The sequence below is a fragment of the Brachypodium distachyon genome, chromosome 3 (genome assembly GCF_000005505.3).
Source record: "Brachypodium distachyon strain Bd21 chromosome 3, Brachypodium_distachyon_v3.0, whole genome shotgun sequence".
Lineage (NCBI taxonomy): Eukaryota > Viridiplantae > Streptophyta > Magnoliopsida > Poales > Poaceae > Brachypodium > Brachypodium distachyon.
In genome coordinates, this window is record NC_016133.3 from 19,507,567 (window position 1) to 19,531,915 (window position 24,349).

Genomic DNA, 24,349 nt, shown 5'->3' on the forward strand with positions numbered 1-24,349 from the left:
GAGGGAGTATCTCTTAATTCGGCAACGTCTGATTTCCTCTGGGGAAAGGAAATGGCAGTATCCACGAAATGATGAAAATATGTTGAAGATAAGAAATAAACATCAAATGTGTGCGTCCCACAAAATTGATGTGCAGCCAAACCAAAATATCTTGCCAACTGTAGGACACGAGTGTCTAACTTGTAGCCTGCATGGTGACGGCTAGGATTTCTTGGATAGGGTCACATAACAGACATATACTAGTTAGGTGCCTCTAATGGGCCAAACCAATAACTTGTATGGAATACCTCTTCGTCCAGTCAACACTCCCCTCAAGATGGGTGATGTATATTAATCATTCCCATCTTGCTAAATGCTGCATTTCTTTTCTTTGCTGCCAATTCTTTTGTTAGACAGTCCACAACTTGTTGTCGTGTGTATAGTTTATCTTGATTATGTCTGCATCTAACTTTTTCTTGATGAAAACCCCGTCTATCTCCACATGTTTAGTCCTGTCATGCAGAACTGGGTTATTTGGAATGCATATAGCGGATTTGTTATCACACCAGACATTTAAGTGCCCTAACTTCAACACTTTCAGTTCACTTAGAAGATTTCTAACCCACAACATTCACTTAGCCCTTGAGACAGAGCTCTGTATTCTGCCTCTGCGGTTGACTTTGACTCAACCAATTGCTTCTTGCTTCTCCATGCTACTAGATTACCATGCAAAAAATGCAACCTTCGCATCCAACTGATGCAAGGGCCATTCGAAATTAGATGCGCATGAAATTAGTATCCTTATTGTATTCATCTTAGCCACCGGAGCAAAGGTCTCGTCATAGTCAATACCATATATCTGACTATACCCTCTAGCAACCAATCTTGCTTTATATCTCTCGATCTCCCTTCAGGATTTTGCTTCATTGTGAACACCCATTTAATTTAGAGGTAAATGCACCCGCGGTCCTACTATTATTGAGTTGGTGTCACTTTAGTCCTAAAATAATGAAATTGCATGCTTAGGTCTTAATTTTATTTTAAGTGGCTCACGCGAGGTCCTAAGCTGGTTCTGGGATGTTTGACCTGCCTACGTGGCTCGTTGATCCGGTATAGGTCAGTAAGGGTGCCCACAAACCATAACCAATGGCTTTATAATTTAGCAGAAAACCACTCGCGGAAGGGTCGTCTTTTTTATTTCTCACCTCGTCTTTTCGGCCTCTAGGAGCGACTTTTCTGAAAAGCTGCTCTCCCTTAGCTTCTTGAAGAATCCCTTAGCTTCTTGAAGAAGGCGCATCCCAAATTTAACTAGGCTTTCAAAGTAATTTAGGCCAAACTAGTTTGAAAGTATAACCAAATTTAAGTGATTGTTTCTTTAGTAAGTTAGGTGAGAGCAGCCGGTCCGAGATGCCGAAAAAAACTGGCCTAATATCTAGGGTCCATCCAGCACGTCGCGAATGCCACGATATCACATATTGAGGCGGTGCTCTCAACCACGTTTTTCGCCCCCTCCAAGCTTTTCTTGTCATGCTCCGCCACTGTCTTTTTTCTTTTTTCGAAAGGTCCAGCAAATGCTCCGTCACTGTCTGCTCGCTTTCAATATATTAGCAGTGATGCTCCGTCACTGTCTGCTCGCTTTCAATATATTAGCAGTGATCTCCGTCACTGTCTGGTAAGCAATGAATCGAAATGTGTATATATATTTGTATGTATGTATTTTGGGTTTGGAGTAGTCGAACGGGTTGTGGAGAAAGCCTCAACGTTATAATCAGCAGTGGCCAGTGGGTAAATAGGACAGAGCGGGACTACGATTGGTGTATATCACGTCCAGTTTCTGCGTGCATTGTATAGGAGAGATGCAGGTGCGAGGTACTGCAAACCCCAAGAGGGGAATTCTCGAAATAATTCGCTGAACAACAGAGCAGCATCGTCGATCAAACCAAATACTCAATTACTGCCATGAAAAAAAAAGTACCCAAACGTAAGGCTGGTAGCATCGCTCTAATATAATAAAAATCGCGCAGGAAAACAATTCAGCAGCAGCAACTGCAAAAATACTGTATTTTTGCACCACTCCTCGCATAAGATGGCCCAGAAAAAAAAGTACAACTAAAGCAGCTACCAAAACAAACATATAACTTTAAAGCAATCCACGAATATATCATATTTCAATCCCAATATTTAAGACATAAATAGTTGTCTAAACCATAATCCACACAGTTAAATGTATTTTGAATAAAGTTGAAGAGAGAGTCATAAGATCCGAAGTACCAAAGCACACAAAAGAAAACAAGCCAGAAGGCTTTTCCAATTAGGATGCAACAAAACCATCGCTCAGCGAGAGAGCAGCCAGCTGATCCGCTGGAGCACTGGTCTGCTGCTGGGCACTGCGGAGAACATCCATAGCTTCGGCCACCTTGGACTTCAGAGCATCAGGTGACTCAATAAGGTGAAGAACTTCAGTCTGGTCCATCTCCAGAAGCATGCCAGTAACCTTGGCGGCCTGGTCATGCTCCAGCTGGTCCACAAGTGGGTACAAGCTTTCGCCAAGCATCTGCACAAATTACACAAGTTATGGTGCTGGTTCCTCACAGCAGATCTCATGACAATTCACAAGAAAGCAAAAATAAGCTCACCAGTCGCTGCTGCTCTGGAGGAGAGTTCGCAAGTGCTGAGGCCAATGTTCCGCTAGGAACTTGCTGCGGTGCACCATTGTCATTGAGAGTCATCCTTCCCATCTCATATGGTGATGGGACCATACCTCCAACACCACGGAATGGAGAATCAGGCATGCCACGGCCTGAAGCATAACGGTAGCCACCACGACCACCCCTTGGAAGCATCTGCACCAGAAAAGTTTAAACAGAAGGCTTAACTCACTGTTCAAGTAAAGAAATTTAAATAAATAAAATCCCGATTACTTGAACAGGAAACAAAAATAAGCTACCTGCTGGTGACCCATTGGCATTGGCTGCTGCATTCCACCAGCACCTGCACGCCTTCCAGACGGACGCTGTGGTTGTTGACCTTGTTGCACCATAGGCATGACGAAGTTTGGCATTGGAGCAACACCAGGCCTCATTCCAGGAATCATATGTTGCTGGAAACCAAACCCAGGCTAGACAAAAAGAAAACAATAATCATTCAGGTCAGAAGGAAATAAAAGGATGGAGTTGCCTATTTGCATTGTATAATCAGAAGGAAATACTTGGACTTGAGCCAGAAAATGTAAGAATACAGTACAATAAAAATGATGCTGGATATATGGTGCCAACAAAAAGGGCAAGCATTTCGTTGGTTACTATATAACTTTGTTTTGTATGACAGAAGCATCCCTTTTACAGAAATGACACAGGTCAGGGTGTCTAGAAAGGACAAAGCATGAAATATCCTAATTGCAGAAATTATTCATGACAGACAAGAAAATTAAACAGGCGATAAGAAATCACATGATGAAGCATGTGCTTCTCACCTCAGAGCTCTAAAAATAAAATAATACTCAAATAGTGCAGATTGGAAGATCAACACCAACCATCTGCAAATTCTAGAATAACATCCAAGACTTATCAACCGAAATGATTAATTTGCCACTAGCAGCATTTCCAATTTTTAGTCCCTTAGGCAAGTCTACAAAATTGTTTTGCTTCCAATCTTGAATAGAACTGAACCAGCACTCTCTAGGTTATACTTCTGGAATAGCCATCTAATAATGTTCAATTTAAACCATTCAAGAATACAAACGTAAGGGAATGCTACAAAATGAACAAACTGGGTATACTTTTAAAATGTCATGGGCAAAACTGTAGACAGACATATTTTACAATAAATGTTAAAAGGATGCTCATGATTCATGAATAAAGAAAATTAACTTTCTTGATGTACCTGAGGGTTAACAAAAGGTGGAGGTGGCTGTCCATAGAACATTTGTTGGCCCATGCCAGGAACACCAGGCGGGTACATGGGCATACGAGGAGCAACAGGAGGCGGCATCACAACAGGACGCATTTGCGAAAACTGCGCCTGAAACAAACCCTTAACACTTCAATCACAAATTACATAACATTTTGGAACAGAACACCAAAGAACATCGAGAGCGTATAGATGTGATGGTCAGATAAATATTCTAATTGTCAGAACCATCTCAATCGTGCAATAACTACAGACTAGAGTTCAATTAGACACTAACAACACACAGAATATTATGATTCATGACAAGAAACATACACATTTGAATATTCCAGGTGAGCACTAGATACACATAATTTTGTAATAGTAAGATAAACACCTCCTACTAATACACGTATAAGACAGTTACCTGCAGCCTTGCTCTCCTTTCTTCCTTGCGTTGTGCAAGTGCTACATAAAGAGGCTTACTGCCAACCATCTTACCATTCATTGCCACAAGCTACAATTGTCACAGCAAATATGTTAGAAATTCTTTCTACATAACCTTATATAAGTTTTCCAAATGACAACTTACAGCTCGTGAAGCATCTTCAGAAGATTTAAATGCAACAAAACCAGATCCTTTGTTGACACCATTTGAATCCCGCATAACCTACAGCACGATTCCAATTAGCAGCAGTAAAATACACTAAAAATGATATGCAGGACAAATTAGAGACCCAAGAAAGGAACCTTGCAAGAAGTAATAGTGCCAAATTCAGCAAAAAGTTCTTTTAACTTCTCATCATCATCAACACTACCATCCAAGTTCTTCAAATACAAGTTAGTGCCTTGATTCTTATCAGCTGTCTCTTTATTGCTCTTCTCAAATTTTTCTTTCAGTTGCATCTCCCTTTCAGACTTCTTCTGAGCTCTGCCAACATATAATTCCTTGTCATCAAGTTTCTTTCCATTCAGATCCTCAACAGCACGGGCGGCATCATCTGGATTTTCAAAGTTGACAAAACCAAAGCATCTAGATTTGCCATCATCCGCTCGCACCACAATAACACTAGTTATAGGCCCAAATTTACCAAACATTTCCTTCAAATTATCTTCAGTAGTAGATTCTGATAGATTCTTTACATAGACATTATTGAACTTGGGACTGCCAAAAACATTTTCCCTCTCCTGCTTACGAACAAAAGGGCCAACATAGACTTTTTTGTCATTCAAAAGCATCCCATTGAGCTCATTAATAGCATTCTGTGCTGATTCATCCTGCTCATACTGCACAAAACCATAGCCCTTTGACTCTCCAGAAATTTCTGTCGCAACTTTGCATGACAGGATGGTTCCAAAGGCAGAAAAAGTGTCAAAGAGAGCTTTGTTGTCAATTGACTTGTCAAGGTTCTGTAAGAATGAAGCACTGGTGTTAAGCAAAAAAAAACGAGTTTGAGGTGGTATCAAAGAAAAATAGAATTCACAACACGTCATACCTTAATAAATATATTTGCAGCACCACTTTTACGTGAGCTGGGGTCACGGTTAGAATACATTATCCTGATAGGCTTCCCATTGACGGGAGTGAAGTTCAGCATTTCCATTGCCCTTGCAGCTGTAAGCAATTTTACACAGCAAAAAAGACGATCAAAGTTTGGCAAATAATGAATGAAAATCACTATATAAGCAATACTAGACTTGATACAGGATTTACAGAAGTAATGTCTCTTCAAGATAGATAACCTTCGGACCACTTTCCAAGTTACCAAAATATACCAACTACCTTCAATATGTCTGAACATGTTATGCATTGACAGAGGTCAATATGTAGGTGGGCACAAGATAATATCTGTAAGTGTCTGTTTGAAACAGCACTACTCGTTTACCTCGCTTCCGAGGCTTAGAAGCAATGCCTCTTCACAACAACCTTCAGACCCTTTTCCAAGATCACAAAGTATAAACTACCCTTAATAATGAGGCCAAGAGCTAAACCAAGTTATGACTACTCACATGATTGCAAAGTGAAAAAAGAATTGCGACAGAAATATGGCGCAAAAGAATGTTTCTGCCTTGTAAATCTCTTCCCTTACATGCTACAATGTTGCATATCACAGGGAAATTGCCCAGAAGTAGCGCAATCAGCATGATACAACCAACAGAATAGATTTGATTACTTTAATCCAGCGCTAGAACTTCACTAAAAGTAAGTGACGCAAATGAATCTCCTTATTTACGCTCTACTGAATAAAAAAAAACAGACAAGATGCATGGAACTTGATGCACGTCAATATGCCGATCGGGTCATCCCTATGATGAGAAACGCAGTTCATGAAGCATGACCATAATCAAACATTACTTCTACGCCACCAAACACTACTTCTAATAATAATCTATTTCAAGTAACAGTTTCAAGCAGGACAACAAGGCGATTTAACCAACAGATGATCGAACTTGCAAAGGAAACGCGTGAACTGACCATCCGCAGGGCTGCTGAAGTTGACATAGGCGTAGCCGAGGGACATCCTGGTGTTGACATCCCGGCAGACGCGCACGGACACGACCGAGCCGACCTGGCTGAAGACGTCGAAGAGCTGCGCGTCCTGCACGCTGACATCCAGATCCCCCACGTACAGAGACGTCGCCGGGAAAGCCGGGGCAACGGCCCCCGCCGCCGCCGCGGCGCCAGCCACCGGAGAAGCGCCGCCCTCCATCGCTGGCGCCGCTGCCGCCACCGCCGCCGCCTGGACCTGCGCCGCCATCATCAACCGGGTAGGGGGGGGTGGTAGATAAGCGGATCCGATCGGAGGATAGGTTCCTGGTGATTTTTTTCGGGATTTTTGGGGGTAATTTTGCGGATTTTTTTGGGGTTTTCTAGGGTTTGGTAGGGTTGGGAGGGAGAGGGTTTCGCTCCCAACTGCAAGCTGCGCTCGAGGGGAGCCGCGGCGGCGGCGGGGGCAGGGCAATAAGAAGGGGGGGCGGGGGGGGGGGGGAGGGCGTGCGGGGAAGGGTCTCCGAGATGCCACGCTGACGGTCGGATTTGGTCAGGGGCTGCGGCGGTGCGATGGACGGTCGGATGGAGATCCTCGGGGTCGCAAGCTAGGACAGCCAATCCTACTTTCTTCAAAAAAAAACAGCCAATCCTACTCGGTCTGCGTCAGCGCGTACCGAGGTGTAATACGTCACTGTTGCTCACGCGGCGTCAAGGAAGAAATCAAGCACGACTCGGAACCGCCCAAGTTCAACTTCGGGTTTCTACCAGGGCTCCAAAATACAAAGGCCTGAGGAGGAGCAGCTCATCCGTAACACGAAGCAACAAGGACGACGTCTCCTACACGATTTTCATTGGAACAATAAAATTGCGAGCAGCCGGGAACGACCAAGGAACACCAAGATTGTTCTAGGGACGGCAATAGACATCTTCGGCAAGCTGTCAGACGGCAATAGACATCTTAGGCCAAGTCTAGCACAGCTAACTAGACAATGGATTTCAGATTAGCATGGGCACAATGCACTGCTTTATTAAGGGCAGATCCATTTCCGCTGGGCCGGTCCGTTTCTGTCCGGATGGACCAAACTGCGGCCCAACGAGACGACCCATTTCAGCGCACTGATGGACGGACGGTCAGTTTCAGTCCGTCGAGACGCATTGCCAACCCAAATCTGTGAGCGGGAACCCATTTCATTTTCCTCCACTTCTTCTTCCCCTGCCCTTCTCGCATGAGCTGGCCATGGCAGACGAAATAATTGGCACCACTCTTCCCGCCACCGGCCCCCTACCCTCCCCTGCAACCGCCGGTCTATCTCCAGCTCCCGCCCCCGCCCCCGCCCAAGAGAAGCTTAAGAAGCCGAAGAGGGAGATGACCTCGGAGGCGAGGGCCATGGAGTCCAAGAAGAGGGGGCAACGACGGGTGCGTAGCCGAGCCCATGAGGCAGAGGGCGTTGCCGCCCTTGCGAAAGAAAAGGACATGGAGCGGTAGCTCGAGCAAACAACCATCCTTGTCTCCTTGCGAAAGAAAGGGAGGATGCCTTGCGGAACCTCCTCCTCCAAGGCAACTTGGCGGCTCAGGACGGGCTAGCGGCGGCCGTGGCTACAAGCACGGAGTCCAGCCTAGTGAGCCGCCCCCCGCGTACCCCCCCCCCCCTGACGATGCCTGTTGTTCAGGGCGCGCCTTCGCGGTCCGACTTGTCGAATACCGCCAACTGGGCGCCTTATGCGCCCGTCATCGACCTCAACGCGTCCCCGGCGACGATGATGCCACTTCTGCCGAGTAGTGCTGCACCATATCCCTGTCTCCTCAATTCCATCAGGCTGCAACCTATTCAGTGAAATGCCCGCTGCGGCCACGGCTGATCCAAGCAACCCAGAGTACTTCATGGATCCGGTCCAGATCATGGAGGACATCATCGGCAACAACGAAGGCCAGGGAGGAGGACTTGTGCGAGCAGTGGGGTGAGGACACGCAGGACGGCGTGAACATAGACTCCGAGCCCTTGTATGCTGATGCCCTCAAGCACGCGGCCCGGCAACAGAAGAAGGGCAAAAGAAGAGGACAGAAGCCTACGGCGAGTGTGAGGACAAGCTGTTGTGCGAGGCCTGGCTCGAAATTGGACAGGATCCAATTTGCGGTGCCGATCAAAAAGGGCAAGCTTATTGGAAGCAGATCTTCAATTTCTTACACGAGCAACGGCAATTTCCGCCCCACAGCTTCGCTAGCGATCGAGCGAATTGTCCCTTCAAAAGAGATGGGGGCTCATCCAACAAGAATGCAACAAATTCGCGGGCGCCAACAATCATGTGAGGGACAGGCCTCTTAGAGGTGTTGGCGTCAATGAATTGGTAAATGAATATTTTTCTGTCCTCGTCCTCATGAATCCATCTGTGTCGTCCTCATGAATGGTCCATTGCTCGTAGGCCTTCCAAGCTTTGGAGTACATCAAAGAGATCCATGGGAAGCCATTTGCCATGCCTCGTTGTTGGCGGATCCTCAAGGAGGCCCCCAAGTGGCAAGAGCTCTATGTCTCCACGAAGAAGGCCGGTTCCAACGGGAAGAAGAAGGACGCCACCACCATTGACCTTGAGGCATCTGGCCACAGCGAGGCAGCATCACGTGCGGTCCGGCTGAGAGGAAGGACCAACTCCAAAGTCCATACCAATAAGAAGGCCTCCAATTAACCTTGCATTCGAAGAGACGATCAAGAAGATTTTGGCCGAGAAGGAGGCGGGGAGGGAGAAGTTCCAACAAAAGAAGGAGGAACAAATGAACAGCTACATCGAGCTTCAAAAAAGGAAGCTCGCCATCGAGGAGGCCAATGCATCGGCAAGGATCAAGGAAGCCGAGGCCGCTATGCTCGCCGAGGAGACAAGGATCATGACGGCCGACTTGAGCCTGCTTGACCAAGAGAGGTGGTCTTGGTTCGAGGCCAGGAGGAAGATGATACAAGATCGAGATGCGCCCTCACATGACCGAGATGCGGCCTCACCATCTAGTTGATCGCCCTCATTTCGTGCCAAAGCCTGCATTTTTTGTTGTTCAAATGAATGGTTGTCTGCCGGTGAGGCCTAAACATTGAAATGTCCATTTGCTTTTTATTTTGCTTGCTAATTTGGCCAGCGATTGGCCGCAATTGTTGCCGGCGGCCAAAGAACAGGGGATCAGCCATGCACTGGGGAGGCATTTGAATTCGGGCGCCAAAAATGGGTCGCAACGCTGGGGAGCTGGGCGACCCAAAACGGACCAAGGGCGGGCACATAAGGGATTTGCATCCAGCCCGCGACCCAAACGGACCAAAGCGGATGCAAAAAATGATCCGTTTGGGTCGCCCCGCTAGAGTTGCCCTAACACATCAACACACATAACAGTATCGTGCATAATGAGTACCACTACATGTCGCTTGTGACATAATTACGACTTGGCTCGAGTCACCTGTGATATGGCACCAAAATACACATCATATGGTGATCAGGCTGATCGAGGATCAGCCCGGCTAGAACAACAACTAATGTGGCTGCCACCGTCACTACATAAATGAACCATCTTCGTACTTCTCGACATCACTGATCATCTTCCTCCTTGTTTGAAGTTTGACGATCTTGTGTTTCTACTTCATCTCCAAATCAATAGACTATGTTTTTTTTTTGCTTCGCTTCAATATTTTTACAATATTCCTCCATATTTTTCTTCACAACACATAGCAGGAACCACATCTCATCTTCGTTCCCATGAAATTCGACAATCTTATATGTGTGCTTGTTTTGAACTTCATACCAATTCCTCCACTCCTTTCAGCACATCAGCTAGCTCGAACGATATCCCACACTTCTTCTAGCGCAGTTTTGCCGCATCCTCTGGAGTGCACATGTTGGTGTATTCTTCATCGAAAGAAGGATGTTGTTTCCATCGTGGACAAGCACCGGCGTCACACCTATTTGAGCGAACATGCTATATTTTCAACAAGAACGTTTTGTAGTACGCAAGTTAGAGGACACCAACTAATCCACATCCCAATTTCCAATAGACAATTAAGCAAACTACCGAAACTTGTACTACTTAGTAATGTGGTGAAAAATGCATGAAAAACAATGTTGCTCTTGAGTATGGTCAGATCTCACACATAGTTAAGCTCTAAAACTGTACCCGGGAGGAATCATGGGCATGAGCTGTGCTACAATTGATTTGGCGGCACTGTTTCCAGTTTGGGACGCAGGTGATGCAAACGGTGCATCTTTTCTATGCTCTCGAACTTTATATCCTCCTAGGTCACTGATGACCTCTAATTTAGCCAAGCAAAACACCGATTCGAACTGGCAAAATCGAACAAACAGAGAACGAGATGTGATCGATGTCGTTAATTAGGTAACTAGCTCGTCGCGAGGACATGGAGCAATAGGTGTCCTTGCATTTTGCTGCATTGGGGTCAACCTTGTGGAAGGTTTCATTAGGGGAAATTGAGCGCCGCCTTCATTGTCGTGATAGGCTAATCAAATGATACGGTGGATGGGGCGGCGAGCATAAGGTGCCCCAGCCGGAGCCGGAGGCAGCCGTTTCGTAGAGGAGGAGAAAGCGGACCGTTGTGTACGGTGTACCCACCACCACCTCCTCTTTGGCCGCAGACCTGTGACGGCGAGATGAACAACGTGCGATGAGACAAAGAGGTCTAAGGCGATTAATTTTTAGAGGAAACCAAGGATATAGATGGATCATCATCATAAATACATCATTAAGATGATCTGGAACGTATGATTTGATCATCAATGGTGCAAATCATCCGGATTTGACACATTTTGTGTTTTTATTGTTAGCGAAGATGAAGATGGAAAGGTGATGGACATTATTATTACTACTACTGTTATTTTAAAAATATTACTTTTTCCGTCCCATATTAACTGACTCAAATTTGTTCGAATATGGATGTATCTATACCCAAAATAACGTATAAATACATGTAATGTTTCGTCACTTAATATTGGATGTAGCCAGTATTATTACTGGTGGTGTTTTGTTTTCCCCGGCGATGAACCTGTACATTCTCCAGCAAATGGTTTTTGTCTGCACCTTTAATTTTCACTCCCACCCCCAAAAATCCGTCTTCCCTTCCAACAGCAACCACAGGTTTCTCCTCCTCCACCCCTCCTCACCCTCGCTCCCTGGTCACCGCCCGCGACGAACCCGACGCGAGCGAGGTGCGAGGGAGTGAGAAGGGGAGGGGCTACTGTCATGGACGCCAGGCTGCTGCACCTGTCCTTCGACTGCCCGGCCGTCGCCGGCGGCCGGCCGTCCCGTCTACCTGCGGGGCCACGGATGGCTCCCGCTGCACCCCGCGCGCTTCCCCGGACCTCATCCGTCCGCGCGTCCGCCGGGGCCGCAGCCACCGCCGCTCGAGGCCATCTGCCGCACCACGGCTCCGTGGCTGGGGTGAGCCAGCTCCGCTCCTTGGCTGTTGTTGCTTACTGTTTGTTCGTATTCTCAATTGCACGCTGATGGTTGCTAGAAACGGCGGATTGAGGCATATCCTTTGGTTTAGACGAGACCCATGTTGTACAAGTTCAGTACATAGATCAGAGGAAGGTGCCCAGTACATATTTCACTACATATTTGGACTGCAAGTTTCAAAACGGTCGTCTGTATTCCTAGCCTTTTAGCTGGTTGCAAGATCTTAGCATCTGGCTATCTGATGGAGCTAATCAAAGTTCTTAAGCAGAGCCAGCAAATTATGTGGTCAAGTTTTGGTTTTCAGCTGTGAAGGCTTTAAGTACTGAATTTATGCATTGCATGATTGATTAGGTGAAATTGGACAGGTTCTAATGTGCATGTCAATCTTCATCAACGTTTACCATTTTTTCCATTTTATCACCTCTGCTGCTTTGGTTACGAGAATGTTCATGATTTGAGCAAAGTAGTTTGTTCTTAGGGAGGTAGTCCTCCAGGATTGAATTGATCTTCATGATGGATTACATCTTCCATTTGGGCAGATATGCCACTTGAAAGATAAAAAAACTGTTAGCAAACCTCCAACCTAATGGGGTTACATCCTATATGTTTACAAAAAAGTTAATACACAATTAGTTGCTTCTTCATCTACTACTAGTTGCGAGCAAAGTTGCTGGTTTTCTTTTTTTCTTTTTGGAGAATGTAAGTAATGCATGTGAGAGCTTTCTTGAGTGAATAATGGGTTTTTTCTGATGTGCTGATAACTCTTATCCAATGTCTACTTACTGCTTTGGTCAGTATTGGTGCTGCTACTTTTTGTTTGCGTCTTACATTTTGATGTTCTTGTGTTACTGCACATTATTACACAGGTTTTAACCTTCTATGCAAGGATCTTAACTCTTTTTTTAATGTAGATTGGGCATAAAGCCATACACTGTTTGATTTTGTGTTTGCAGATGGAAAATTGTATTATTGCTTTGAATATTCATTCAGCTTTGGATTTCTTGCTGCTCAGGAAACCAGTCGAACTTACACTGTTGGTGATTTTATGACTAAACGGGAAGAACTTCACGTTGTGAAACCAACCACTTCAGTTGATGAAGGTGCCTTGTTTGCCTTGATGTTGGGTCCTGGTTTCTCTCATCAGAAGGCTATCAACTAATTTTGTTTTTATGCAGCCCTTGAGAGGCTGGTGGAGCATAGGATAACTGGTTTTCCTGTTATCGACGATGACTGGAATTTGGTAGGTAATGTTATTATTGTTTTGTAGCAAACTGACTGTTAGCGATATGCAATCGTGTCTCCTAGAGATACACATTTTGTATTCATCATCTATAGTGATCAGTTGTACTATATGGATAGGAGTATAGTTTCTTTATCATCCGTGTGTGTTGAGGTGTAACTGTTAGTTACTCTGGTGCCATATATACCCATGACCCGTCACTGTAGTGTATTCAGCTTGGTCAATTCCTTTTCAAGCTTGCACTGATGACTTTGTTATTGAGTGCGCCAGATTCTATTATTCTCTCAAAATGGAAATAAAATTTATGGAACAATAATAGGTAGGAGAATCTAGCTATCTGTTTTGAAAGGAGATCGGAACCCAAGACTTCAACAACCATAACCTGTACTTTAACACCAGGCCACATGGGTCCGCACGAGTAATATTCGTGGAACGGAGTTTATTAAACATACATTTTTGGTTCTGCTTATGTTGCCACATTTCATATACTTGCTATTCCCTCCGTGCAAAAATATATACCTTCACATTGTTTTCCCAAATTTAACTTTGACCGATGATTAGTTTAACTATATATGGATTATTTGATACAAAATCGATACCGTTGAAAAATAATTTTTAATACGAATCCAATGATATCAATTTTGCATCATGTAATCCATATATTATCGACCAAATTCTTGGTCAAAAATTAATCTTGGAAAGTGTGTGCCCTTTTCAGTATTGCTGCCTTCAACATTGAAGGACTCAATGGTGTAGTTATTGCCTTATTGCTATATTTCCATTCTTCACCTGTACTTAAATGCCTTAAAAAAGGCAGTTGTATGCACGGTGTGTGCACATGGTGGTTCCAAGGACGGATATGGCGAAAGAGAGGGAGTACTAAGGGTTCTAAGGATGTTACTGTAACATATTCCCTCCGTTCCTAAATTATTGTCGCTGTTCTAGTGCAAATTTGAACTAAAACCACGACAAGAATTTAGGAACGGAGGGAGTAACAAAGTTTCACAAGATCGATATCTTCATGTTCAGTTCTGTCTCTGAGCTTTTGGTAAACATACATGAATGCTTTTGGGAAGTTTAGATATTTATATTCAGTAGGCAACATTTATCTAGAAAATGCCTTGTCCTCTAGATATTTAGTTCCTGTTCTTCAAATGAGCATTAAAGAAATCATGCACATCACGTTGACTTGACCTCATATTACCCCTGTTAGTAATGTACAACTTGTTTTAGCGCTGCAATTTATTGTCATTGCACACGATGTTCATTTGCCCTGCACTTTATTTCCCACCACAGGTTGGTGTTGTCTCAGATTATGATCTGTTAGCACTGGACTCAATATCAGGTATTGCTAACATTCATCATTAATTTATTACATATTTGAATTTACCTGGTTATAACTAACTGTACAATATCGTCATGTTATTAGATTATCTTGCATTGTTTAATATTTTGAATTTCTCCCCCTTCAGGAAATGGAATGGCTGAAGGAGACATATTTCCTGAGGTGGACAGCACTTGGAAGGTACTTCTTCAAACACTAGAATGCTCATTGAGTTAATTACATCAGATGGTTATGCACTTACATTAGGATACAGAACTCCAGTTTACCCCTGAATTTTGTTCTTTTTTCACATGGTTTATTGTGCCACTCAACCCCACCCCCATGAATTATGAAACTTAGTATTCTACCCTCTCAATTTCCAAAACCAGAGAAACTAACCCCCTACACTGGTTCCAGAGTGGTTTTGTCACTATGGACTGCACGCCATGTACAAGAGTTCAAAACTTCAAATAAAAATGTCCCGTTATTGCCAACTGCCACAGTAGAACAAAAAAACAAATGTTTGTGAAAAGGGAAACAAAAACTCGACATCCATGGGGACAGGCTTGGGCTCCGTGGGGACATCAGAATGGCGAGGGTGACCGCAGACTTGAGTTCGGCTGCCACCTTAGCTTGGCAGCAGCATGGACCCTGACATTGTCCTGACGGTGACTGCCGAATTTGGCAGGACCCTTGCCCCAAGCTCTCCCGACCACTATCAGTGGCTTGCACAACCTCTCTGATGATTGATGAGAACCCCTCCCAATAGCAATTTTTGCATGTGTCCAGATAGGGCCCAGCAATTGCAGCTCAATATTGGGGTGATGGCTGGAGCGCATCTCAATTCTGGTCTTGAAAATCAGTAAGGCAAACAGCATGCTCCTCTTCGGTTTCATGATCTGTGCAACAGGCGCAATGGATATTCAATCACAAGGAGTTTGATTGGATTAGATGTACTTGATCCATTATGGTTTCTTTTTCCTAGAAGCTATGGGAGGGGACACATGAGACTGGTTGTGAGTGTGGAGGCCATCCACCACCCAAGAGTTCCACCCCTTCCCTGACGCTGGAGTAGATGAACCACATGTGAGGCAGATTTAGATGCTGTACTCTAGTTAAACAATAGGGGGAACGGAGTTGAGGGTTTTCCTGAGGTTTAATATATTTAATTTAATCTTCTTGAGATCTTCCATGGCAGATCTGTTGGTTTTAAATTTGTGTGTGATTTCAGGGCTCTTTTCAATTGAGCTGCACCTAGAAAAACAAGCTTAGATGACCTTCAGTGGCTTTTGGATGCATGTGTGTTTTAGGGGATTTTATGTGCCATCTGCCATGTCATCTTCCATGTTGGAAAAACGCCCCAAAAAACGTCCCAGAGTTTTTGCACCACTTTTTGAACATCAGGGGGTAGCATGTCTGGTTTTGTAGTTCAGGGAGGCAAATCTAGATTTCTTCCTGTAGTTTGTTACGTGCATTTCAGTTTTTGTCCAGCTCAAGTGCTGTTGATTCATTTTCTGGTTCTTAAATCTAATTGGTGTAGGTCGTTTCCATGTTTAGATTATCCATCTCCGCAAAGCGAATCTGTTACTACATTTTAACGAATTACATAACTGCTTGATCGCTCGGTTAGCATATCCTTTGACAGAGATTTGGATGGCTCAACTGGCTGATTTGACAGTATGCTTTACTAAAAATTCTTATGCTAATGCATATGATTTATGTCGATTTGAGCCCATTTTCATGTTGTTCTTCATGTAAATGCATTTCCTATATTATTTGGGAAAGAACTGCAGGGATAGTTTCACTCTCAGTTTACCTGTATTTTGCAGTGATATACGAAAACCGTCTGGTTATTGTCAATTGTATCTAGTTGGGTTGTTTACTACATATCGCTTTTTTTTTCTACAAGTTGTGGAGAAAAAAAGTATACAACAGTTTCCTGCTTTGGAGATAATGGAACATCACCAATTCACCATTTACTGAGAGTCTGAGACCCCATAACCAGTTAGAAATGAGTAAATGGCAATTAGAAAGTGACGGGTTCTCCAAGCATGTGTATACTCCATGCTTGATTTCTTGTATTGGTATATTGGTTATTTTTTGTGTTTTTTCTCGTTGCCTCTTTCTGATTTTACTCAAATTGATGCGCTCTGTAGACATTTCGTGAGATACAGAAGCTCCTGAGCAAAACCAATGGGCAAGTAATTAGTGATGTTATGACTTCTTCACCTCTCGTGGTGCGTGAAACTACTAACCTTGAAGATGCTGCAAGGTATGGTTAGAACGCTTCATGTAGTTTTCCAAGATTATGTATACACCAACTTATTTGTTCTTGATTCCTACAAGAGAACTTTCTCAATAAAAGTGGTTATTTTGTTGCACAGGTTACTCCTTGTAACTAAATACCGCAGGCTGCCTGTAGTCGACAGCTCAGGCAAACTGGTGAGTTGTCCAGACCTTGCTATTTTTCTTGTGGTTTTTGCTCAGTTGAGTTGTCTTGAGAGTTGAGACGAAGTTCTGTTTGAAAGGTTGGGATCATTACAAGAGGGAACGTCGTCAGAGCTGCCCTTGAATTTAAGAAAAAGGTTGAAGGGAGCCTTTGAAGTGTATGGTGCAGATGATCCTTTTGGCGGCTGGAGTTTGAGTAGGCAATTGAACGAAGCAATTGTTGCAGCGACTACCAAACTTGTCCATGTTTATATAGCGCACTAGTTCAGAAGCAGTCCATTGTAGGCTGTAGTGCTGTCGGGCATCATCGATCAGCGCAGTGTACTAGTTTCGTTCGCTGTTTTCAATAGGTTCAGTTACCGGTCGCGTGGTTAAAACCTGTGGTTACTGGTTCTCTCCGATTGAAGTCCTAATGTCAAGCTATATATTTCGTAGAGAATATTCCACTTTCCCATCTTTCCAGTACTCCGTACTTAACGGTGTGAGACAGAACACGACAACTCAAAATGGGACGTGGCTTCGGTGATATACGGCCGGTGCTGTAAAAGAGTCGCCCCCACATGGCGGTTAGGGCGTGTTTAGATGTCCTGAGTCCTGACTCCTGATGGCCGTAGCTCGCATCGCATGGAGGATGCAGCACTTGGGGTACCAACATAGCGACCAAACATAGAGGATGCAAACCGGAGGTGCAGCCTGTTTGGTTAGCTCCGGCACGCCCTGCACGAGCGGGTGATGGTGACGGTGTTGGGGGAGAAAGTGTCGGGTTGGGGGCGTTGCACAGCCCATGCCGGACCGGACATCGGGGAACCGTTGTTGTCAGAACCGGCCAAATCAATCTCCAACACTTACTACGAATCAGATAGAGCAGGTAATTTCTCCGTTCCTAAATACTTGTCGCTGTTTTAGTTCAAGTTTGCACTAAAATAGCAATAAGTATTTAGGAACGAAGGGAGTACTTCTTTCTTTTCACAAAGATTAGAAATACTTTCGGTTTTGCTATTGCCTGCGATTTTGATTTTCTCAGTCGGCGAGGTTTGCACCGTCGGATTATACACTGAGATTCGTGCGGGCGTTTAAGCAGAGATAGGGAGTATATTTATATCCGATAGCTACTCAACGTGATCTACACCCACGGTGTGTGCCAACCACGTGTCCTCTTTCATTTCTTAATTTCTCTGCTCTCATGTACAGGCTTTGCTAATCGGCCACACACCCTCACCCTCTCCCTCTCTCTGCCCGTCATGGGCACCCCATGCCTCTGTCTCTCTCCCTCTGCTCTCTCAAGTTGCAGCAGCCCGCCATGGACGCCCCCATGCCTCCGCTGCCCTCACGGCCGTGTGGAGCAGCCCAGATGTGGAGGAGAAGGCGGATGAGTAGCGGATGGAAGGCTAGATCTCCACTTGTTCTCTCAGTGCTGGCCACCACCATCGCGACAAACCTCCATCTCCAATACTTCTCCCCAAATTTTGTGGGTACCATAGTGTTTGTGGGTCGTCGTTTTGTTTTGCTTTTGAATCTTGTGGTTTCTTCTTTGAATGTTTGTGAAAAAATTTAATACCATAATGTACCATGGGTACATAACGAGATACTAAGTTTTGATGAATGTTTGTGCTGTGTTTTTTTTTTGGGTACATGACGTACAATTATGAGTTGACTTACACGGTTAACGGACGAGGTACTAAGTTTTGATGAATTTGTGTGCTTATTTTTTTTCTAGTACCTGATGCACAATTATGAGTTGACGTACACAGTATTTACAAACGAGATACTAAGTATTGAAGAGGTACTCGTCTTATTTTGGCAGATGTTCATACTGTGATTTGAGTACTATCATGTATATTCTCGTTAGTACCGATGGATATATTGGTGAACGAGCAATGTACCATCATTTTTTGTACATGTTTTTTTTCATGACTCACTGAAATATATATCGACGAGTACATTATGTCAACTTTCAAAATTTGAGCGATAACATAAGAGAAAATATATACGGAAGTGTTAGTGCGTGACACAAAGGAGAGAGAAAGCAAAGAAAGATATAAGAGTTGTTAGACGGTCACGTCAAAAAAGATACAGCCCGGCACAAATAGTACTTTTCCTCTTAATCATCTCTCTCTCATATAAGATACTTAAAATTAACGATGTACGTGTCATGTACCTTGATGTACGTTAATGTATCCATTATGTACCTATATGACAAATTTCAGTAAGAAAAGAAAATAAGAGAAGAAATAAAAAATATGTGCATTAGTTCTCGTGTAAAGTTTCATTGGCAGTAGAAAAGAAATGGAAAGAAAAATGTGCAGAGCTTTATGTCACATGCAAACAGTTAGAGAGAGAAAATGAGAGAGGAGAGAAAGGTGTCAGGTGCTCACATCCACATGCAGAGTTTTATGTCACATGCAGAGCGTTTTATTTTAATATGCTGTCAAGTACTACCTCCGTCCAACAATAGGGGACGTATTAGATTTTCTTTGACCAATGCTTTGACCACAAATTACTCTATTAATATACAATTATATGCCATAGTTTCATATTCATTACATTCCTACTCAAGGATATTTGCTTATGATTATGATTTTGATCACATTAGTCACATATTTATAAAGTAATTTGTTGTTAAAGGTTTGGTGAACCGAACCCTAATATGCCCCTTGTTGTTGGACGAAGGGAGTACAAGGGCTAATCAATACTTTATTGCAAGACACAATCAGCTAATTAATTGAGACACACCTTAATGAAAAATTGTGCGGCAAGGAAGATGGGTGTAGATACCGTTATTGGTACCACCTCCGCTATACTGTGTGTTGGGTTGGATTCTAGGAGGTTGGGAGTTTGCATCCCTTGTCTGGCATGTTTTAGTTTTTTCTTCCTTTTGTTTTTATGTTCTTATTCTTTATCATTTCCATTTTCTTATTGGTGCTTCGCTTCTTCTTCTTTTTTTATCTCTTGATTTTTCTTATTTTCATTAAAATTTCATGTCTTTATATACAACTCAAATTTTAAAAATGCATTTTTTGTTTCTTTCTTCTTCATTTTCTTTCATTTGTTTTACTTTTTGTTTCCATGGACTTTCCTTTGTTGTTTCCAATTGTGTAACCATCGTCTATTCAATTGCACTGTCATTCCAACTACATTTCTCATTTGCAACTGTAATTTTTGAATTCACATACACAATTTTTCCCCTTGCATGGGGTTTCGACTGAAAATAAAATTAGCTGCGCCTGTAATATCCCCGTGCATGAGGTTGCAACTGTAACTTTTACTTTTTGTTTCCATGGACTTTCCTTTGTTGTTTCCAATTGTGTAACCATCGTCTATTCAATTGCACTGTCATTCCAACTACATTTCTCATTTGCAACTGTAATTTTTGAATTCACATACACAATTTTTCCCCTTGCATGGGGTTTCGACTGAAAATAAAATTAGCTGCGCCTGTAATATCCCCGTGCATGAGGTTGCAACTGTAACTTTTGTAATTTTTGCAGCTGCACAATGAGTGCAACTATAATGTTTTCAACTGTAATATTATTTCCGTGTTACGTATTGGTCTTGCAACCACAGAAGAAAGACTAGAGTGCGAGCACGATCATCAGAAACATGATTCCATTAATGAGAGGCCCGATGCAAATGGATGGCTTTTTTTAGAAATGTGCGATGGATAGTTTCATCCTAAAAAATTGCACATAAAATTTCACGCGCAATTTTTTAAATTGCACACAAATTTAGAAGTTAATTTTTGAAACTTGTGCATTCAAGTTAGCAGGGCAGACCATGCACAAAAGAAGCTCGTGAACTTGAAAGCCAACAGGACCAGGAGGAGGATACTCTTCAACTGAGAAAGATAATTTCTCAGTCGACTGAGCCGTAGCATCTCCTATTTATTTTTGTTAAGACAAAACTTTAAATAATAATGTAGTCTAACAAAATAAACAGACATGAACGCATATTTTATGTCCGAGTCATTGGAAAAACCTTACTGGATTAGGTGGGATCACAAGGTTAAGGTGGAAATTCAGAAACCATGAAGACAAGATTTCTTTTTAGACTTCCTCTACGAGGTCAAGTTTAAAACATTATGTTTTCTCTCTTTGTTGTACGCTCTGAGCTCGTTTCCAGATAGCCTTGCCTTCGTGGCTTCGTGCCCTGTTTCCTCCATGGCCACTCTCTCCGTTTCAACCTCTCCCTCTCCTCCACCCGCGCAACGCCAACACCCTACAGCCGGCAACCTCCGACTCCCATCCACCACTTCACCGCCCGCCTCCGCCTCCAGCTCCCCGCAGGCCGGCGCTCTCGCCGCCCTATCCTCCCTCCTCTCCTCCGGCAGCCCCGCGAGCTCGCGCCCTTCCGTCTTCCCCGGCGCCATCCGCGCCGCCGCCGACCTCCGCCTCCCGGGCCTCGGCCTCCAGCTGCATGCCCTCCTCGCCAAGTCCCGCCTCCTCGACCACGCCTTCTCCGCCTCCGCTCTCCTCCACCTCTACGCCACCCTCGGCCCCCTCCCCCGCGCCCGCCTGCTCTTCGACCGGCTCCCCAAGTCCGACTCCCCCGTGCCATGGAACTCCATGATCCTACGGTACGCGCGCCCTTCCCACACAACATCATTTTTTCGCCACTGTTGAAAACGAACCCGTTTGTTGCAATTTGGTTGTTTATGATGTGGCAGGTGCGCGCAGGATGGGTTCCTGGACGAATCGTTCGAGCTGATGGCGGCAATGGAGGAGCACGGCGTCCCGGTTGGCACATCCACCTGGAACGCCGTCATTGCCGGCTGCGTCCGCGCCGGCGATGCAGAGCTTGCCGTCCAGTTGCTCGGCGAAATGGTTTCGGCACCTGGCGTCGCGCCTAATGCCGCTACGTTTAATACTCTGCTTCATGTGATTGCGGCGTTGCGGCATGTCGATGTGGTCAAGGAATTGCACGCGTTTGTGCTGCGGAACGCCGAGGTTGTGGGGTTCGGGCCTGTGGATTTGGATCGGCTCTGGGAGTCCCTGGCTGCAGGGTACATGCGCAGCTGCTGTGCTGCATATGCTGGCCGTGTGTTTCGTGATGTCAGGGTTAGCACTTGCCATCTGGGCAACTTGATGGTTTCTGGATTTCTCAACTCGGGGCAGCACAGCCAGGCATTTGATGTTTTCCGGGAAATGGCATTCAGCTGTGCTTCTCAAGCTCAACATCTTCCAACGGTTTCACTTACGTTGGTCCTTCCTGAAGTTCATCCGGCAACGAAGAGAGGCTTAGAGATCCATGCTTATGCGTATCGTCATGGTTTCGAGTGCGACACATCGGTGTGCAATGCTCTGATGGTAATGTATGCAAAGAGGGACAACATAGACTCCGCGGACAAAATTTTCCAAGCGTTACTGAATAAAGACACGGTGTCATGGAATACCATGATTTCTAGTCATGCCGTGGTCCATGATTTTGATCTTGCATTCAAGCTATTTCGAGAAATGCAACATAATTATATAAAGCCTGATGAATATACATTTACTTCAGTACTTAATGCTTGTAGCTTTGCCTGCTATCTTAGGCAAGCAATGGCTTTACATGGACAGATGTTGAAAATGGGTCTCTGTCATTCCTATTTAGATGATATGAATTCTCTAATGGATGCCTATGGAAAGTGCGGGTCTATAGAAGATGCTCAAAAGGTATTTGATGAGACTGACAGGAAGGATACAATCTCATGGAATGTTATCATTTCATGCTATGGCTATAGTGCTTCTCCTCAGCAAGCTATCCAACGTTTCCATCAGATGCAAGATCAGGGCTACAGACCCAACCGTGTCACTTTCATTGCTCTCCTAGCAGCGTGCAGCCATGCAGGCTTGTTAGATGAAGCATTGCACTACTTTGAGCAAATGGACAGAGCCTACAATATTGCTCCTGATGAAGCTCACCGTGCCTGCATTGTGGACTGTTTTGGCAGGGCAGGTCAGCTCGAAAAGGCTTATGGTTTTATCATGGGAATGTCTATTGTACCAAATGCTTGTGTGTGGGGTGCATTACTTAGTAGTTGCAGGATACATGGAAATATTGACCTAGCAGAAATTTGTGCAGAAAAGCTCATTGAGTTGGACCCTCAGCATTCTGGTTACTGGATCCTGCTAAAAAATATTTATGCGAAGGCCATGAGGTGGAATGATGTTACACAACTTCAAGCGGCTATGAAAGACAGGGGCATTAAGAAGTGCGCAGGTTATAGTTGGATTGAAGTTGGTGACAACGAGATCCACAGATTTCTTACTGGTGACCAGCTTCACAAACAATGTGACCACATATACGAAGTACTAGGTGGTTTAACTGAGCAGATGATAGATGAAGGGTATGAACCTGGATCCTAGGACAGGCAACACTTTGTCAGCACAGCATTGTTATGTTGAGAAACTTCAATTCAAAAGAACCATGCTTGATACATTAAGACCGTAATATTTAAAGTGATCATTATATGTTGCAGCAAAGATCAACTGGGCCTTTGTTCAACAACATTTGAAGCCAGAAGTATATTTTTTTTTCTGGCATGCTGTTGTGAACATTGCGCAGCAGAAAAGGCTATAGAAGTTGTTAAATTGAGGCAATTGGACATAAGGTTGCGCATCACAGGAAGATCTGGGAATTGATCGTTTCTCCGGTGCTTGGGAGGTACCACAAGGTACTGGTACCTCCCCTGTTATCCACCGTTGATTACACCACCTCGTCTGGGAATTTGTACAAAGAAGACTGTTGAGCTTGACCCCCAGCATTCCGGTTACTTGATTCTGGTAAACATATTATGCGAAAGCCATGAGGTGGAATGATGTTGTACAACTTTGAGCAGATATGAAAGACAGGGCATAAAGAACTGTCCAGGTTACAGTTGGATCAAAGTTTGTAACAATGAGCTCCACAAATTTCTTTATGGTGACCTGCTTCACAAATAATGCATGTATGCAACCACACACATATACGAAGTACTCCGTACTAGGTTTGGTTTAACTGAGCAGCTGTTAGATGAAGGGTATGAACCTGGATCCTAGGACAGGGAATTCTTTGACGATACAGAAATAAGGCGTGTGGTTGATGTGAATAATGGAACGGCAGAAAAGGCAACAGAAGCTGTTGAATTGCAGCTATTAGACATAAGTTGAGCATCAAAGGAAGATCTGACAATTGAATCATTTGTCGCTTGGACCAGAACTGCAGTTCAGAGTTGCCCGCCCAGTTGAAATGTCGAGCTACATTCTCGCCCAAAAAAATGTCGAGCTATAGTCATTTTACTGTACTGCCTTAAGATAGCACATTGCTTTAAGTATTACAGAACAGAGCGCGATCATGGTTGGATACCAATTAATCGTTGTCAGGCTTAGCATCAATGCCTTCCTTCTATTTTTGTTTTCTTCAAGGAACGACTAGCACTCCAAGGATCCCATTCAACAGAGGGCATGTGTTTTTTTTTCTTTTTTGGAACAATAGAGGACATATATTCTGATATCCACAATATTCATTGTACCTGCCTAAAATGATTGTGTGCCAAAGTTTAGCACGGGGGGGGGGGGGGGG

At 44.2% G+C, this 24,349-nt stretch overlaps 3 protein-coding genes across 3 annotated transcripts; 2 read left to right on the forward strand and 1 right to left on the reverse strand.

The window, feature by feature from the left end:
* Positions 1 to 2,103: 2,103 nt before the first annotated feature.
* Positions 2,104 to 6,811, reverse strand: LOC100828713 (polyadenylate-binding protein 2). Its single transcript, XM_003573643.4, has 9 exons — positions 6,344 to 6,811; positions 5,364 to 5,482; positions 4,618 to 5,277; positions 4,460 to 4,537; positions 4,295 to 4,384; positions 3,862 to 3,999; positions 2,927 to 3,097; positions 2,616 to 2,822; positions 2,104 to 2,533 (listed from the first exon to the last, which is right to left on the reverse strand). The coding sequence occupies exons 1-9, from the start codon at positions 6,627 to 6,629 to the stop codon at positions 2,291 to 2,293; spliced, it is 1,992 nt and encodes a 663-aa protein (XP_003573691.1). The 5' UTR covers positions 6,630 to 6,811; the 3' UTR covers positions 2,104 to 2,290.
* Positions 6,812 to 11,437: 4,626 nt separating this feature from the next.
* Positions 11,438 to 17,264, forward strand: LOC100829015 (CBS domain-containing protein CBSX1, chloroplastic). The gene is made up of 8 exons (XM_003573644.4): positions 11,438 to 11,780; positions 12,811 to 12,898; positions 12,974 to 13,038; positions 14,335 to 14,383; positions 14,511 to 14,563; positions 16,519 to 16,634; positions 16,747 to 16,804; positions 16,891 to 17,264. Exons 1-8 carry the CDS (start codon positions 11,583 to 11,585, stop codon positions 16,963 to 16,965), a joined length of 702 nt encoding a protein of 233 aa, XP_003573692.1. The 5' UTR covers positions 11,438 to 11,582; the 3' UTR covers positions 16,966 to 17,264.
* Positions 17,265 to 20,907: 3,643 nt separating this feature from the next.
* On the forward strand, positions 20,908 to 24,305 carry LOC104583599 (pentatricopeptide repeat-containing protein At4g16470). Its single transcript, XM_010236279.3, has 2 exons — positions 20,908 to 21,383; positions 21,474 to 24,305. The coding sequence occupies exons 1-2, from the start codon at positions 20,968 to 20,970 to the stop codon at positions 23,152 to 23,154; spliced, it is 2,097 nt and encodes a 698-aa protein (XP_010234581.1). The 5' UTR covers positions 20,908 to 20,967; the 3' UTR covers positions 23,155 to 24,305.
* Positions 24,306 to 24,349: the final 44 nt, after the last annotated feature.